This window comes from Podarcis erhardii, assembly GCF_964252035.2.
Source record: "Podarcis erhardii genome assembly, chromosome: 5".
NCBI classification, from domain to species: Eukaryota; Metazoa; Chordata; class Lepidosauria; order Squamata; family Lacertidae; genus Podarcis; species Podarcis erhardii.
This window is the reverse complement of record NC_138509.1, coordinates 73,589,561-73,605,161: the sequence shown is the minus strand read 5'-3', so window position 1 is coordinate 73,605,161 and position 15,601 is coordinate 73,589,561. Positions and strand designations below refer to the sequence as shown.

At 40.7% G+C, this 15,601-nt stretch overlaps 1 protein-coding gene across 5 annotated transcripts in view; it reads left to right on the top strand.

Moving 5' to 3' along the window:
• The first annotated feature begins 1,846 nt into the window (after positions 1-1,846).
• The window catches only part of TFDP2 (transcription factor Dp-2), a 37,088-nt gene continuing 23,333 nt past the window's right edge, over positions 1,847-15,601 (top strand). Inside the window, exons 1-5 of one of the 5 annotated variants that reach the window (XM_081861625.1) lie at positions 1,847-1,996; positions 4,619-4,659; positions 6,259-6,419; positions 10,136-10,348; positions 12,038-12,141. In XM_081861625.1, coding sequence (XP_081717751.1) covers positions 12,139-12,141 — 3 coding nt within the window. In that variant the 5' untranslated portion in view covers positions 1,847-1,996; positions 4,619-4,659; positions 6,259-6,419; positions 10,136-10,348; positions 12,038-12,138. Of the gene's footprint in view, positions 1,997-3,126; positions 3,197-4,318; positions 4,399-4,618; positions 4,660-6,258; positions 6,420-10,135; positions 10,349-12,037; positions 12,142-15,601 lie in introns of those variants that run through there. The other 4 variants (XM_081861623.1, XM_081861624.1, XM_081861626.1 and 1 more) reach the window with 4 other exon arrangements.

Below are 15,601 nucleotides of genomic sequence, written 5' to 3'. Positions count from 1 at the left end.
ATTTGGATATATAACTACATATATAATGTACTAGTTCACAGTGGCGTAGCGTGGGGGGTGCAGGGGGGGCCGGGCGCAACATCTGGGGGTTAGGGTTAGGGGGCACAAATCCACGGGTTAGGGGGCGCAAATTACTTGCCTTGCCCCGGGTGCTGACAACCCACGCTACGCCACTGCTAGTTCACCAATCTTTTAGTGTATTTGTTCCGAAAAGTGTTCCCCCCGTCATGAAAATGACAACCCCAAATGGGAGTTGGTTCAGGCTGAGAAGGGGGAACTTGCTGCTTAATTGCTTAGAGCCATTGTTGGACTCCCCAAGTATCCAGTTCCATAAACAAGATATAATTTTTTTTTTATTCAAGTGTGGTTATTTCGTCTAAAAACACCTTCCTTTCCCCTTCATAATATTTTGTTTCTCTCATACATTAACCCTTTCTGCCTGGAGATATATACTACACAGTACAGTATTGCCTTTTCCACTGGTTTTATTTCACACTGAAGATGCCCTAGGCTGCAGCTTAGAAGACTTAAACAAGGAGAGGCCATAATTCGTCAGTGTTGCAGCACTTATGGTAACTACACAAGCAAGCAAATAACTATAGGGGTATCAATCACAACTTGGAATATATTTTCACCTTTGGGAAGCAAAGAATTCCTCTCTTAGGTCAAGTGTCTAAACCTGCAGTGAGGAACGAAGTCCAATATCATCTGGTGGACCATAACTCCCATCAGCCAGAACCATAAGGAGGGAGTTGTAGCCTAGCAGCAACCTCTGGAAGGTCAGAAGTTCTCCACTCCAAGTCTAGAGGGCTGGAGGGCTATGTTTGGCACCTGGGCTTGTGGTTCCCCACTCTTAGTAGTGCAAGAGCCAATTTTTGACAGGATAACTATGCAATCCTACACAAAATAGGGTGGTTTGAACCTTAAATGCAGAGACTTAGAATTTTTTTCCTATTATCAGCAGCCTGAATAACAATAGCCCAATACTGGAAACAACCTATAGAAATGCCCACTGAAACCTAGGTAAATAATAATTTGGAATGTGGCTCTATCCTTGCCATAGAAGGCAATGCGGCTCTATTACTTGCCATAGAAGGGTAATTAAAGGCACTTAAAAGACAGGCACTTTTGGCGAGACATGGCTTGCATTCTTTTCCTTTATAAACAACCCCATTGAAGGATACAGTGGTTACCCAGACCTCTTTGCTGGTTGCGAAGGGGCCGCCCATATCTGTTCAAGCTTCAGGGCCCCCAAAATATAGGTCCGCCGCTGCTCGAGAGGCACCTGAATTTAGAGAGAGCAAACGAACAAAGCACTTTCCAAAATATATAGTCGACTCCTGCCGATCTGAATTCAAAGGAACTTAACCTCCCTGAAATAAATGAGAATTACTTATAGGGAAACGCCAATAGGGATTTTAGCGATAAATACGTGCTCCCAGTTTTCAGATTCAAGAATAATTCATGAGCAGCACAATTTGAAAGGGTTATTATGGGGTGGTGCGCTGCGATTCAAATGGCCTGCTTCGCAGCTTCCGTAACTTTCTCTTCTGGATGCCAATGCCAATGCCAATGCAGCCACAGCCTTATCAACCTAGACTGACAGGCGGAATTAGCAGCTCCCAAACATTTCCCAGTGGAGGGGGCGGGGCTTCCGACGACACGCCCCCTTCTCCCTCTCCCCCCCCCCCCAAGTTGCCTTAAGGTCCGTTCCAGAACTTGAGCCCCGCCCCTTCCCTCTTGCCCGTCCGCTTCCGAGTGGCGGCGCCGATTGTGTACACACAGCCACGAGGACCAATGAGAGCCCGGAGACGCCAGGCTCCGCGCGGACGCGTCGACCAATGGGCGAGCCGGGTCGCCAGACGCCGCCAAGCTTGTGCGGGGGAGAGAGAGCGATAGCGAAGCTGACAGAGGCGACTGTTGGGGCTGCTGAGGGAGAGGCGAGGCGGGCCGGCCGGCTGGGCTGTAGAGCGACCGGAGGCGGCGGCTGAGGCCGGTAAGAGCCATTAGGGTCCGACGACGGCGGCGGAACTTACCGGGTCTTTTCTTTTTTAATGGAGGTGTGGTGCTAAGGCTGCCCTGCCCCCCCCCGTCCCCGCACTCCTTTCTCCTCAGAAACCGGCGTCGGTGTTTTGCAGACGGCCGTTAGGCCCCGACGCCTCTCTCGTGGTCTTGAGGCCGGGAGGGTGAGGAGAGGCGCGTCGTGCTCTTTGCCGTCGCCACCGAGGGCGCTCTCCCTTATTACTGAGAGAGCTCCGTTGGTGGACCATGAGGCTCCTTGAGGTTGTGGGTTCGAAACCTACGCTGGGCAGAAGGTGCCTGCATTGCAGGGGGGTTGGGCTAGATGACCCTCGTGGTCCCTTCCCAACTCTGCAATTGTGTGATTAATTCTGTTGCCGGGGAGCTTTATCTCTCCCCCCCCCCACTTCCGCGTCTCCTCCTCTTCCTCCAGCCTTGCGAATGTGCTTCCCCTGGCTGGTGGTGGGGAAGGGGGCGCGCTCTCTCCTCGGACCCCTGCAGCCCTTCCACGCACAGCCTGTCCTCGCCTTCCCTCGGAACTGTCCTCGCCCGTTTGGATCCACGAGGCCTCCAGAGCGGTGCTGCCCAACCCTGGCGGTCGCGGGAGCCTTGGGCACTACTGCTGTGACTTGGGAAGTGCGCACTCGGCGCTCTGGGCACCCCCTCCCCCCACCCACCAACCCCACCGCCGGTAAACAGATGGCCAGGGCCTGATTATTGTGCCCTGCGAGGCTTGTAATCCTGAAGGGCTGGGATCGGAGGTGCAACTGCCCTGGTGTAGGTAACTTGGTGAAATGTAGAACGTTACATGAATCCATGAATAAAAATGGCTGTGGCTATAGGCTGCTGAGCTTTCCTCCGCCACCCCATGGGGTGCAGAGGCTTGTTGCACACACGCACACCCCCCCCCCCCGCTTTGGGACTTGATTTTTTTATTATTATTATTACGCTTCACACCAGCTTCCTTTATTTTGCCTTGTGCCAACTTGTGACGGAAGTTGGTGCAATAAGGGCTACTTAACTGCTTTAACTATTTAGAGCCCCGATTCTAAATATGCCTGCTTCAGGAATGTGTTTCTGTGTTCACTGTGGCCTAGCTTTGTTTAGGGTGGAAGTGTGCTTACATATGTTTTACTCAGAATAAATCCCACTGATTTCAATGAAGTTTAACCCCCAGGTAAGCATATGCTAGATTATTTATTTATCTATATTTTTAATCTCAAGATTGCGGGGCTTGGCCAAAATGTTTATGCAAACCACATACCATTCAAAAAAATATGGTAGTGTGCAAATATTAAATAAATAAACGTACATTAAATCTATGCAAAATACACTAATAGAGGAGTAAAATACTTGCCATTATTTCAAACTGACCTTACCAAGCCAAAACACTCTTATCTATGTTTTGAATAAAAATCCAGGAGCAGCTGAAATGAGATAGTGAAGTAATGGCTGTAGCTAGACATTCTTTTGTGTCTGTGTTGAAGGGAGGGTGGCAAGGGTACTGAGAAACACGATTATGTCCCAGATTTGCCATGAGTTACAACCTCAGGCAGACAGAACTGTTTGACCTGGGGTAGGGCATGCATGGTGTTGAAATTCCAGGACTGACATTTCTAGTGTTTGTCTTATCAACTGCCACATTTTAACTTCTCACATACAGAAAAACACAATTATGTCCCCACCTAAAGGTAAAGCTGGCCCATAAATGCTGTAATAAGTATTAACTTGTCAGTGTTTATACACCAGTTGATTAGTTGTTACTGAAAACTTTTAAATCTTAATATGCAAACTCACACTTCAGGCTAGCTACATTGTTTTATTTCAGTTGCAGCAGAAATAGGATAGACAAAAACCTTGCACTTCCATTTTATGCTCCATTGGAAGCTGCATGATAGAAGTTAAAAGGAGGGGTAAAACTGCACTTTGAAATCAACTTCAAAAGTTATTTTGTACAAAACAAGAAAAGGTCATAACAGATGGTGGGGTCACTTTGGGTGACTTCTTGAACTGTTAAATTCTGTAAGGTTGGAAGGGTGCCGTTACTGATATTGAAACAATTTATTCTCTGGTAAATTTCCAACAGTTCTTCAGCAAATATATTCTAATGACCTGTTTTGGATGTAATGCTAAGTTATGCTTTGTTTAACTAACCTTGGGTTAACCACAGGTTGTCCCACAGATGACCAAACAAAGTATGCCTTGCGTCGTGAAAGCTTGGCTGGTTTTCATAGTACTGTAGAGTCAATTATTAGAGGCTTTCTGTCACCACTGATTAAGCAAGCTTCCCTTTTCACTGGAAAAATGGTATCACTTTAAGGCTTCTGACAGTTGCTTGTCAGACATACTTCAACCTGCCCCAGACCTGAGCCACATATGGTATGAGGGGCAAGGCTGGTGGGTGTAGTTTGAGGGAAATGGTCTTTCAGGCTAAATTGGGACCTGGGCCAATGTAAGCCCAAAGTCTGATGGTTCTCCATCCCTGGCCTTTGACTATCAGCCGAGTTGTTCAATGGAAGGCCGATTTTGCTCTGCAATTCAAGTCTTCTGTCTCTCACACTTTAAAATTTCACTGTTCCTTTTTTCTCTCTCTTCTCAGCTGAAGAAAGATTGTTATGATGGCTGCATTCAGTTATGAAGGTAAGCTGTGTGTCTAAGAGATGTGCATCAACCACAAGATTTGGTTTTGGACCCTGATTTGAAAGACTGGCCACTTCAATTCAAAACTCTTCAGGTTCTGTCTGATTTAACTTGGGGTCCAGATATAAATTGAAGTTCAGAAAAATGAAGCTTCCCACCTCCAGTTCTGTATGTTGTCAGAATCTCTGTTTTCATGTTGGATGACCTTTACAAGTAAAACAGGAGGGGGAAGTATTGGCAGAAGAATCCATTTATTATTTATTAAAGAAATTTTCATACCACTTTACATGAATAAAATTCTTCCAACCCTGTTTCATTGAAAATATTACTGCTAACATATATTTTTTTTAAAAAAAAAATCTCACCCCAGTATGTGTCTGTCCTTTTCCAGATGATACTAGCCTGTATCTCATATTTCAAATCAGGGAAATACATGGACCATGATTGTAGAATTATGGTCTGATCAGACAGTTTGGAAATCTTATTTCAGATCGTTACTAGAGCTTTCAGACTGCTTTAGTGAGGAGAGGTCAAGTTTCCCTTTCATCAGTCTTATCTTCTCAGTGTGCTTTACAGCAGAGTCTTTTTGCACATTAAAGGCTAACAAATATATTATACTATAAGCTGCAGCTCACATAATCAGATGCATAAATGTTATCATGAGTCACAGTTATATATGCACATGGCTTGTGGGGGAACTGCTTCCCCTTGGAAATTAGATATGCATGGACCTTACTAAGGTTTTGGCATATGTTAGAAACATAACTCTTCATCCAGGTCTTCCCCGACCACTAGTATTGGTTTGGCACATCCCATCATTTATCTGCTGTGGATACTGCAATTTTAAAAGTTTTGAGTTCTATTATTTTATTGACAAACTGCTTTGGATTACTTTTAATATAAAATGGTAGATAAATATTTTTTATTAAAAAATCTAAACAGTGAAGTCAGAGGTAGATGGAATGTAAGAAGTACAGAGTCAGTGATTAACAGTGGTCATTTATAAAAGAGTTGCTCATAACATATCCTGGCATTGGAAAGCCAATTAATGCATGCAATGTGGTCAGAATTCATTGTCTCAATTTAGTCCAATTAGTGATAACAGTGAAGCTCTTGATGAGTAATTCAGCAGTTTCCTGTTGTATTCTTCCTTTCAAGTAACTTTGTTCAAGGTGGCTTAAAGTATCTTTCCTGCGTTCTTTTCTTTATAAATTAAAATGTTCTGATATCTGAGTAAATGGAACACAATATTTATACTGCTGGCATACAGTAAGAATTCAAATAGTGTTGTTGTTTTTTGGTTTAATTGAGAATGAGAGAGGAGAGTACCATCTTCATATTTCTGCACCATCATGTGCAACTTAGAAACTGCTTGCCTCTTTGAAAGTGAGAATTGCTGTAGTAGTCATAACAAAGTAAGCTCTTGCTGCATATGCAGTTCTTTCTCACATGCTAGCGTCACTACTTTGAATTTTAGCCAAAGTATAGTGCTTCAAGGAAAGTTATTAAAAATATTTGTGCAGGTGGAAAGTTTATTGGGGATATTAATATATATTATACAGGAGACCATCTTATCAGAGCATCCTTTTGCTATTCTAGATATCCACTTGTAAATGGAGTGCTTCTGCATTTGACTGCTCATGTCTGGCACCATCTCAAGTTTCCTCTGAATAGTAACAAAGACTGGAGACTTGGTACTGCAGTAAAAGGCATGCTTCCTTAGTCCAGGGAATATATCGTTTTGCTTTCTGTCTTCCTGGGTAAGTATTTTTACCTAACGCATTGGATACTTTTTACCTTCAGTAGCAGTTTTAAGAGTTGAACATAATGTGCTCAATAAATCATTCCTGAAAGTTTACACAGGAAAAGAGCAGTATGCTGGGGGAGGGGTGAAGTTACTATAGTTTGTCACTTAGAGATTCAGAATTGGAATATGTCATCTGCATCTTAATAATGTGGGCTAAATCAGTTATTGTAAATAAAAAATGATGGGTATGGCACTATGTAAAAACCTCTCAAAATAGTTATGCCTTAATTTTTTATTTTAAATTTAATAAAACATTTGGCAATTTAAGATTTTTCACTGAGGGGAAAGTGAGCATAGTAAAAACACTGCCAGCACACAGTGTGTGTTTAAAAGGAGGTTTGGAAGAAGCAATTGGAAGAAGTATCTTAATTTTAACTGGTTTGGTGGACTTGGCTAATTTGTGCTTCAAAAATATTAGCACTGACCTAGGTTGAATATTGTTGGCTCATGACACACCAGTTGCCTTATAGTTTATTCCAAGACTGTGTGGGTGGCACTATCAGGCTGTAACTGATATTGTGCTGTTTTACATTATTGACAAGAAATGAGCATTAATAGGAGATGGGTTTAGTGTGCCAGTCACTGAAAATAATCTTTGATACATGTAAAATTTGAGTAAATCTTCAATGCTTTCTGTTTCGAAGAGCATGCCTTTTCTTATACAAAGCTTGAATATGCAAGTAGGCCTTCTTAAATTTAAGAAATGGAATGATTAAAACATTTTGAATTAAAACAACTTTGCAGTTAATTGTAATTATGTATCAATTTCAGTTTGATAAATTAGTTTGGACATTTGATCAGTTTAAAAAGAATTGAGTCAAACATTGAGAAGTAGTGTTTAAGTATTTGAAAAGTATTAACTTCATTAGAGCAGCAAAAGCCATATCAACAACTTTAGTATTTATGATTATAAAAACAAATAAGACTACTTGCAAAACAATTAGCTTTTTAAAAGTGTGGTTATTTAACAAAATCTGTATATCATTTGCTAGAGCAAAGGACCTCTAAGCAGCTTGCATTAGGCAATCTGAAATATTCATTAAAATACCAATTAAAAATGAACATTAAAAGCAAGTTGCGTATAAAAATTTAAAAATGAAATATAGGACTGAATTCAACTACCCTATTAATGTAAGTGGAAGCCAGTTCAGAGACTTCAACCAGCACAGTTACAGATAGGTAGCCGTGTTGGTCTGCCATAGTCAAAACAAAAAATTCCTTCCAGTAGCACCTTAAAGACCAACTAAGTTAGTTCTAGGTATGAGCTTTCGTGTGCATGCACACTTCTTCAGATACCATATCTTCAGATACCATACCGTATCTGAAGAAGTGTGCATGCACACGAAAGCTCATACCTAGAACTAACTTAGTTGGTCTTTAAGGTGCTACTGGATGGAATTTTTTGTTTCAACCAGCACAGTGAGACTACCTCTCCTGTATGCTTCCCCCAAATACACTCTGGAGGGCCGGAATATCTCCCAGAATAGTGTGTGGTGGGAGGAGAGGGGAGATTGTTGCAGCAGGTAACAAAAATGCGCTATGTTGACCCCAAATTACTCATTTTAAAACTTACTTAAATCAGATGCCTTGGTAGACTTGTTATAACAAAACAATTTGTGGCAGGCACCAAAAGCAGTATAGAGAAGGCCTTTTTAGTGGCATCCCCCCCCGGGGCCCACATATGGGCTCACCTGGCATACATACTGCAATCTTTTTACCTCCATTTTTATTGATTCTAACAGTAGTAATGGCTTTTAGTGTTTTCAGCGTTAACATATTCTCCCACCTGGTTATTTTATTATTTATTATGTGAATAGTGACTTTCTTTATTAATAGGTTTTTTTTAATTGAAATACAGTACAAACTAAACAATAATATATCAATATGTGGTCTGTGCAAACAAGAGGGAGGGAGGGATGGCTGTGTTCAGATGTTTAAACAAATAGATCTGTGTAAGGAGTCCAAAAATCGAGAGGACTTCCCATCTTTCTTATTACAGAAGGTCACATGCTCATGTTCTGCCAATTGAGTCATGTTCACTGTCCACTATGATTAGCAGTTAAGGCAGACTTCTTCCACTGTTAAAGTGTTAAGACATTTGCCCTGGGGGCTTTTCCTTTATTCCAATTGTTTATAAAGGAAAGGGGGTTTCCAGTGGTTTTTATAACTGAATTCTTTATACAGTGGTGCCCCGCAAGACGAACGCCTCGCAAGACGGAAAACCCGCTAGACGAAAGGGTTTTCCGTTTTGGAGGCGCTTCGCAAAAAAAATTTCCCTATGGGCTTGCTTCGCAAGACGAAATGTCTTGCGAGTTCCTGCGGGTCCCCCCCCCTTTTCCCCCTTTTCCTAAGCCGCTAAGCCACTTATCAGCTGATCCGCTGATAAGCCGCTTATCAGCTGATCCGCTAAAAGCCGCTAAACCGCTAATAGCGCTAATCCGCTAAGCTGTCAATGGGCTTGCTTCGCAAGACGAAAAGAACGCTATACGAAGAGCTTCACGGAACGGATTAATTTCGTCTTGCGAGGCACCACTGTATTTCTATCTGTTGTTTGCTATAAGTCACTTAGAGGCTTCTGTGTAGTTGGTGCATAAATCTTAATTTATTGACTTAAAATTTATATTGTTAAAACCACTAAAAAGTTTAGGATTACTTCTTTTGTTCATTAGAAATGCATTTACTTTCTTCCAGTAGCACCTTAAAGACCAACTAAGTCAGTTCTTGGTATGAGCTTTCGTGTGCATGCACACTTCTTCAGATACACACAAAAGCTCATACCAAGAACTGACTTAGTTGGTCTTTAAGGTGCTACTGGAAGGAATTTGTTTTGTTTTGACTATGGCAGACCAACACGGCTACCTATCTGTATGCTGTTTGTGTTCTTGTTCTGTGAACTAGTTTCTCAGACAACTGAAAACTGGAAAAAAATTAGGCTCTCATCTTTTTAAAGATATAGTGGGTGATTCCTTTGAGTTACTCTGGTCTGTATGCATGCCTTAAACAGTTGCATTTAATCAGATTCCTCCCCCCTCCCCTTCTGCATCCTTCATCAAACTATTCATCCCATGCTCATTTCTCTCTCTTTTTTGGTACACTTTCAGGAGTTCTGACGTAGGCTTTAAGACATAAGATTGATTTTTCTCCCTTTAGTTTTTTGACTTTTTGCTTTTATTCATTCTTTCAGTGCTTGTTGTTTTTCATGCCTGCTTCTTGTCTATACTTCATGAGGATTTCTGGAGATAGCTCTGGGAGGTGATAGTGTTTCCATGACTTTCTGTTTCCCTATGGTCTGATGTTACAGGTTAACTGCTGCCTGGCTAGGGAGTAAAGCTTCCTTTTTATAGCTCACAAGGGACATCTAGAAACTGAGGAACTGTTAGGTCTAAATTTTGGATGAGATTTTATATCAGAATAATGTCTGCATACAATTACTTTCCTCTTACAAATCCTATTACAGAAGGTTTGTAGTGAGGCCTGTACCAACTGATTAAATAAATCTTAGATCAAAGGCAAAGTGGCCGGCGAGTGTGTGTCCTTCGTTAGGGTAAAATGGAAAATCTATTCATAATAATACCATGTGTGGTGTTGGTTTAACATTCTATAGAAAACATGGCTTTCAGCATTTATTGAAGACATTTGTGTTCACCAATCAAACTTCTCTTAAACCAGGTGCTTCTGCTTGACATACTGGGATGATGTTATATTGAATTTATGAGCTTCTGGTAATTTCATGGCAAAAGACTGGTAACCTAAATAAAGAATTGACCTCATATCAGAATAGCGAACAGAGAATCAACAACTAAAGAACTGTCTCCTACAATGGATTACATACCCTTTCTAAATAGTGAAGTAACAAGGACAAGCATAGAAAGCCTGTGAAAGGTAAACAGATCCAATTTTTAACTACTGCTGCAACTGTCTTCAAGAGAGATACTCTTTAATATGATATTGACATGCTTAGCCAACAGACTGGTTTGCAGAGTTCCAAGTATGATACATTAGTTATGTTTTGCTAAGACTAAAGAACATTGAATATTCTATTGCAATCAGAGCAGAATTGCTGTAAAACTTCAAGTGAGATCTATTATTGTTATTATATTTATATCTGCCTTTTCCCCATACTGGAACTAAGAAGGGTCTGTTAAAATAAGGTCAGGAGAAATATATTCTGGTCAGATAGCAATCAATAGAATTAAAATTAGAATGTCTCACCAAATTGCTCTTTGCATTTCATTATGACTTCCTGAGTTTTTTTATTTTTATCAGAGGAATAATTTCACAGTATGTTAGCCAAATAGCTCATATTTTTAAATCACTTCTCCCCTCCCAATCCAACTAGGAAATATATACACAGTATACATTGACTCTTAATTGGATGACAAATCATAAGTTCAGATGGGCATTGGTGTGCTTCATTTCTTCAGTCTACTTGTTGAAATTGCACATACACAGCCCTGATCAGATAATTGGTGACTGTGCCAAGATAAGTTGGGTTTTGGGGAAGGTATGGTTTGTACTGAAATTGTTTATGTTGCAGTGTAACTCTTTGTATAAGCTTGCCTATTGCTGAAACAACATTGTTTTGCTCCCATAAGTGTGAAAGTAACTGTTCCCTGATTATAGGTAAAACTGGGTACTGGGCACTCTTAATGCTCTCCTCTGAAAGGGAAGTCTACCTTTACTTTTCATTAGGGTATTTGCTTTGAATGGGTAAGATGTGAAATGCAGTGATTATTGTTCTGTGTGAGATCTTTGAAAATGATAAGAATATTTAAGTTTTCAAACACAGAGGTTTCCTAAAGTTGTTCCTGTTCCTTTATGCCTTTATGTCTTGAATGGGAGGAAAAGAAATTGTGTTCAGATAATGTGAATCTCCTTGCCCTTGTCTTCTCAAACAATAGGGACTGAACCAAAGGTCTGCCAGAACAGATGGAGCTGGCATGAGTGGAAACTCCCAATAATTATGAATGCATGAGTATACTCCTGCCTCAGGTGGTCTGCAACAAATGAAGAATATAAGCACCACCTATCAATGCCAGAAAGAACCCTTTTCATATGTTTGTTTTCCTCTTCCCTCACAATTCATTTTAATTAGATTGTGAGCCTGTAGACAGGGGTTGTTTAATCTTTTAGTCTTTGTTCATTCCTTAGAAAATGGTAGTCATGTTAGGAACATGCTACTTCACATTTCTAGAGCCACTGAGTCCCATGAGGCAGTGCTCATTGTCTTTGAGTTTTTTTGAACCAGTGTTATGAATCAATAGCTAACGTTGAGTTTGAATGTGTGAAAACAATTGCTCCTCTGCTCAGCTGCAAAGCTCACTAGGTGGTCTAGGGCAAGTCCCTATATCTTCCTCACCTGCGTCACAGAGTTGTGAGGGTAAACTTATTTTCTGTACTCCTTGAGGGAAAACTGGGATTTAAATTAAAAATACACAATGCCTTTTTCATTTCTTGCAATGTGCCTGTTTCCTTAACAGCATTGTTACTCGCATGCTTACATGGCAAAATTGTTTCCATAGCCATACTGTTTTCTCTGTAGAAATAATACTGATGGTTTTCCTTTTTTAGAAAATATTTCCATAATTGCACTACCAGTGTATACCATCAACTCACCATCTAAGAGTTTGCCAAAAACATTTGCACCAATAAATGTGAATGTTGAACCCCAAATGGTAAGTACTGTTTTTCTTTCACAGCATTGCACTGTAGAAACTCATGCCAGATTTCCTTTCCAACTGACAGCGTACCAGTACTCTTTATTATGAATAATGTTTGGTTTATTTTTTTAAAAAAAAACTAGTTGTAAGAATTAGTTGCTAGTAAAAGTTTAGGATTCTGAATAGAGAACATCATAATTGGTGCTTAATGAAACATTGATTTCTAGGCATGCCATGTTGAAACACTATTTTGAAAGCACTGGTATGACTGCTGTTAATAAATGCAGTTCTGCTGATGTTCTGGAATGATACTGAGCTTGTTGTGCAGTTGCACTTAGTGGTTAAACTGAGAAACAGTTACACAATATTTCCTGCTACTCCCTTGCAATAGTTTCCTTGCTTAGTGTAAACAAATGTCCATTGTATGCTTGATTCTTGGCAAAAATCTGGCTTTTAATAAATAAAGTTAATTGGTATAGTTCCACTTGTAGAAACAAGAGCAAAGAAATAATACACATGACTTTTTTTATTCCACTGAACACTTCTTTCTGTATAGCACAAAATATTGATCCATGTCTCCCTGCAATTTCCAGTCTATTACTAGATTATTTTATCTTTTGGTAGTAGAACCAGCATGTCACTAGCAGAATTTTTAGCACCTGTCTCTATAAAACTGCATTGCATAGTAGAACTTGCTAATATTTGAAGTTTGTTATGCAATAATATGTTAAATGCATTTTATGCTGTCACTTCCACTCTGACTATTGTTGGGCAACTTAAAGGCTACTTTTCTGCAGTTTGATTGTCATACTCCTTAGTTCATAGTCCTTTGTCATCTAACCTAAATCACGTTAATGACTCAATATGCTACTATGCTTAAGCATTTATTTTAAAGAAAAAATGTGGTGATCATGCATGCTGTCCATAATTCTTAAAGATCTGATCGGGCAATAAATCAAGATTTCCTTTTGTTATCCAAGAATGCACAGGAACTCCCACAATCAGTGAATCATCCTAGCAGATGGAATTGGCAATTTTTTAGACCAGACATTCTTAGCAAATAAAGTCCATAAAAGTGCAAGTTGCTAGCTTTTACAACGGTTGTGGTGTGGCATGGAGAAAAGATATAAACTAATATGTACTATGGTTGGCTGTTCAGGTGTGTGCATCTCTGACTGAGGCTCAAAACACTTTGATGGATTTGGTTAAGAACTTCACTTAATCCAGATCCTGTCTTTGCAGTGAACTGCAAGAGTTGTCCAGCTGCAACTGGCAGCTAATTTGGAGTTTATAGCTCCTGAATGTGCAGTATGGTGCAGAAAATAATTATATCCTCCTTTTTAATACTTGTCATCTTAGCCCTGAGTTTACAGTGATATTTAGGTTACCAAAACAAATAAAGGCATTCCTGAATGGTAAATTGCAGGAGAAAAAGTTGAAATTATTTTTAATTTATATACAATTTATATCAATGCCAAAATAGGCTTCTAAGTTGTTTACATATATAAAAACCAATCACACAGCATTAAAATAAAAATATCCACAATTAAAATACATAATAAAATAATCCCATTAAAACAGAAGGCTTGGGTCAAAATATCAAGGAAATGCCTCTGTAAGCAGGTGCAGTTTCAAAATATACAGGATGCCAATACAGATCTTGGTGTTTAGCAAGGTGTGTGTTCTGTAACACTAACACCACCATTGTAAAAGACCACCACCTCAAGCCAATAATCATTAGGCCATGTCAAAACTAAATAGGTTTGGTTTGTTAATTGTTGTTCCCTTACTGGACAACGGAGGGGAAATAGATCTTTCATGTTACATAGTCAAAGTTTCGAGTTCTGCTAAAAGGTACATCTTGTTTTCAGCATATATTTTTATACTAGTGACCTTGAATGCCAGTTTTAAAACCTAAAATGTTACGCGATAATAGGAAACTTTGAAGGTAGCTGCAGCTATCTTTTCTTTGAATAATACATATTCATCTGAAAATTTAGTGGCATTAAACTATGAACTCTGTTACAGTAGCAAAAGACTGCTATTTCTGAAGAGGAGGGAGAGGGTCTCATCCCTCCAGATATGCTGGGCTTCTGAAGCACCTTGCATTAGCTTCATTGGAAGACCCTGTGTTCTAGTCTTATGTGATAAGGAGAAAAACTTACCCATCCACTTTCTGCACACCATGCATAATCTTACACATCTCCAATATGTCACCCCTCACTTGCCATTTTTTTAACTAAAAAGGCCCAGACATTATACAGTGGTACCTCGCAAGACGAAATTATTCCGTTCCGCGAGTCTCTCCGTCTAGCGGTTTTTTCATCTTGCGAAGCACCCCTATTAGCGGATTAGCGCTATTAGCGGCTTAGTGGCTTAGAAAAAGGGGGGGAAAGGGAAAAGACTCGCAAGACGTTTTCGTCTTGCAAAGCAAGCCCATAGGGAAATTCGTCTTGCGAAGCACTTCAAAAGACGGAAAACCCTTTCGTCTAGAGAGTTTTTCGTCTTGCGAGGCATTCATCTTGCGGGGCACCACTGTAGCAGTTCTTGATAGGGGTCTAGCTTCAGCCCTTGATCATCTTAGTTGCCCATTTCTAGTTCTACAAGGTTGAGGCATGTCACCCAGAACTGTACACAGTATTTCAAGTGGTATGACAGCATAGATTAATATGAAAGCATATGACATTGATAGACTTATTTTCAGTCATATTCCTAGTGATCTCTAACACTGAATTTGCCTTTTCACAGATGCCACACACTGGGCTGCCACATTAACTGATCTATCTACTACTAACACAACATGAGACACACAGTGCCATGTAATGGCTAGCCCCCACACCACTGCTGGATTTCCATCTTCACAACTGTTTTTTGTTTGCTGGGGAAATTGAAAGCCAATACTACATTTTTTGTTGATGAGATACCCCCCCCCACTAGCTAGGTCTGCCCTATCTGATTCATCAATGTGGGACTGTAGGTTAGTTTCTATCTACTTTCCTAACTTGGAATTAGTCTAAGACTCAGACTTCCATCCTCTGCTTCTGTTACCCTCTCCCCATTTTGTAAGCATAAAAACTCAAGATGTCCTTGTGGGCTGTTTTGGTATACCGTATTTTTCGCCCTATAGAACACACTTTTCCCCCTCCAAAAATGAAGGGGAAATCTGTGTGCGTCCTATGGGGCGAATGCAGGCTTTCGCTGAAGCCTGGAGAGCGAGACGGGTTGGTGCGCACCGACCCCCTCGCTCTCCAGGCTTCAGGAAGCTATCAGCAAGCCTAGGGAGCCCGCGAGAGTTCCCGCAGGGCTCCCTAGGCTGCAGATAGCAGCCTGCTTCCTGGAGCGGATGTCGGGCAGACATCGGGCAGCCCCACAAGCTTGGGGGAAAGCGGGGAGGTGCAGCGCCACCATCCCGCTGTTCCCCAACCTGGTTTTGGGGGGGGAAATAAAGGGGGGGAAATTTCCTTTATTTCCCCCC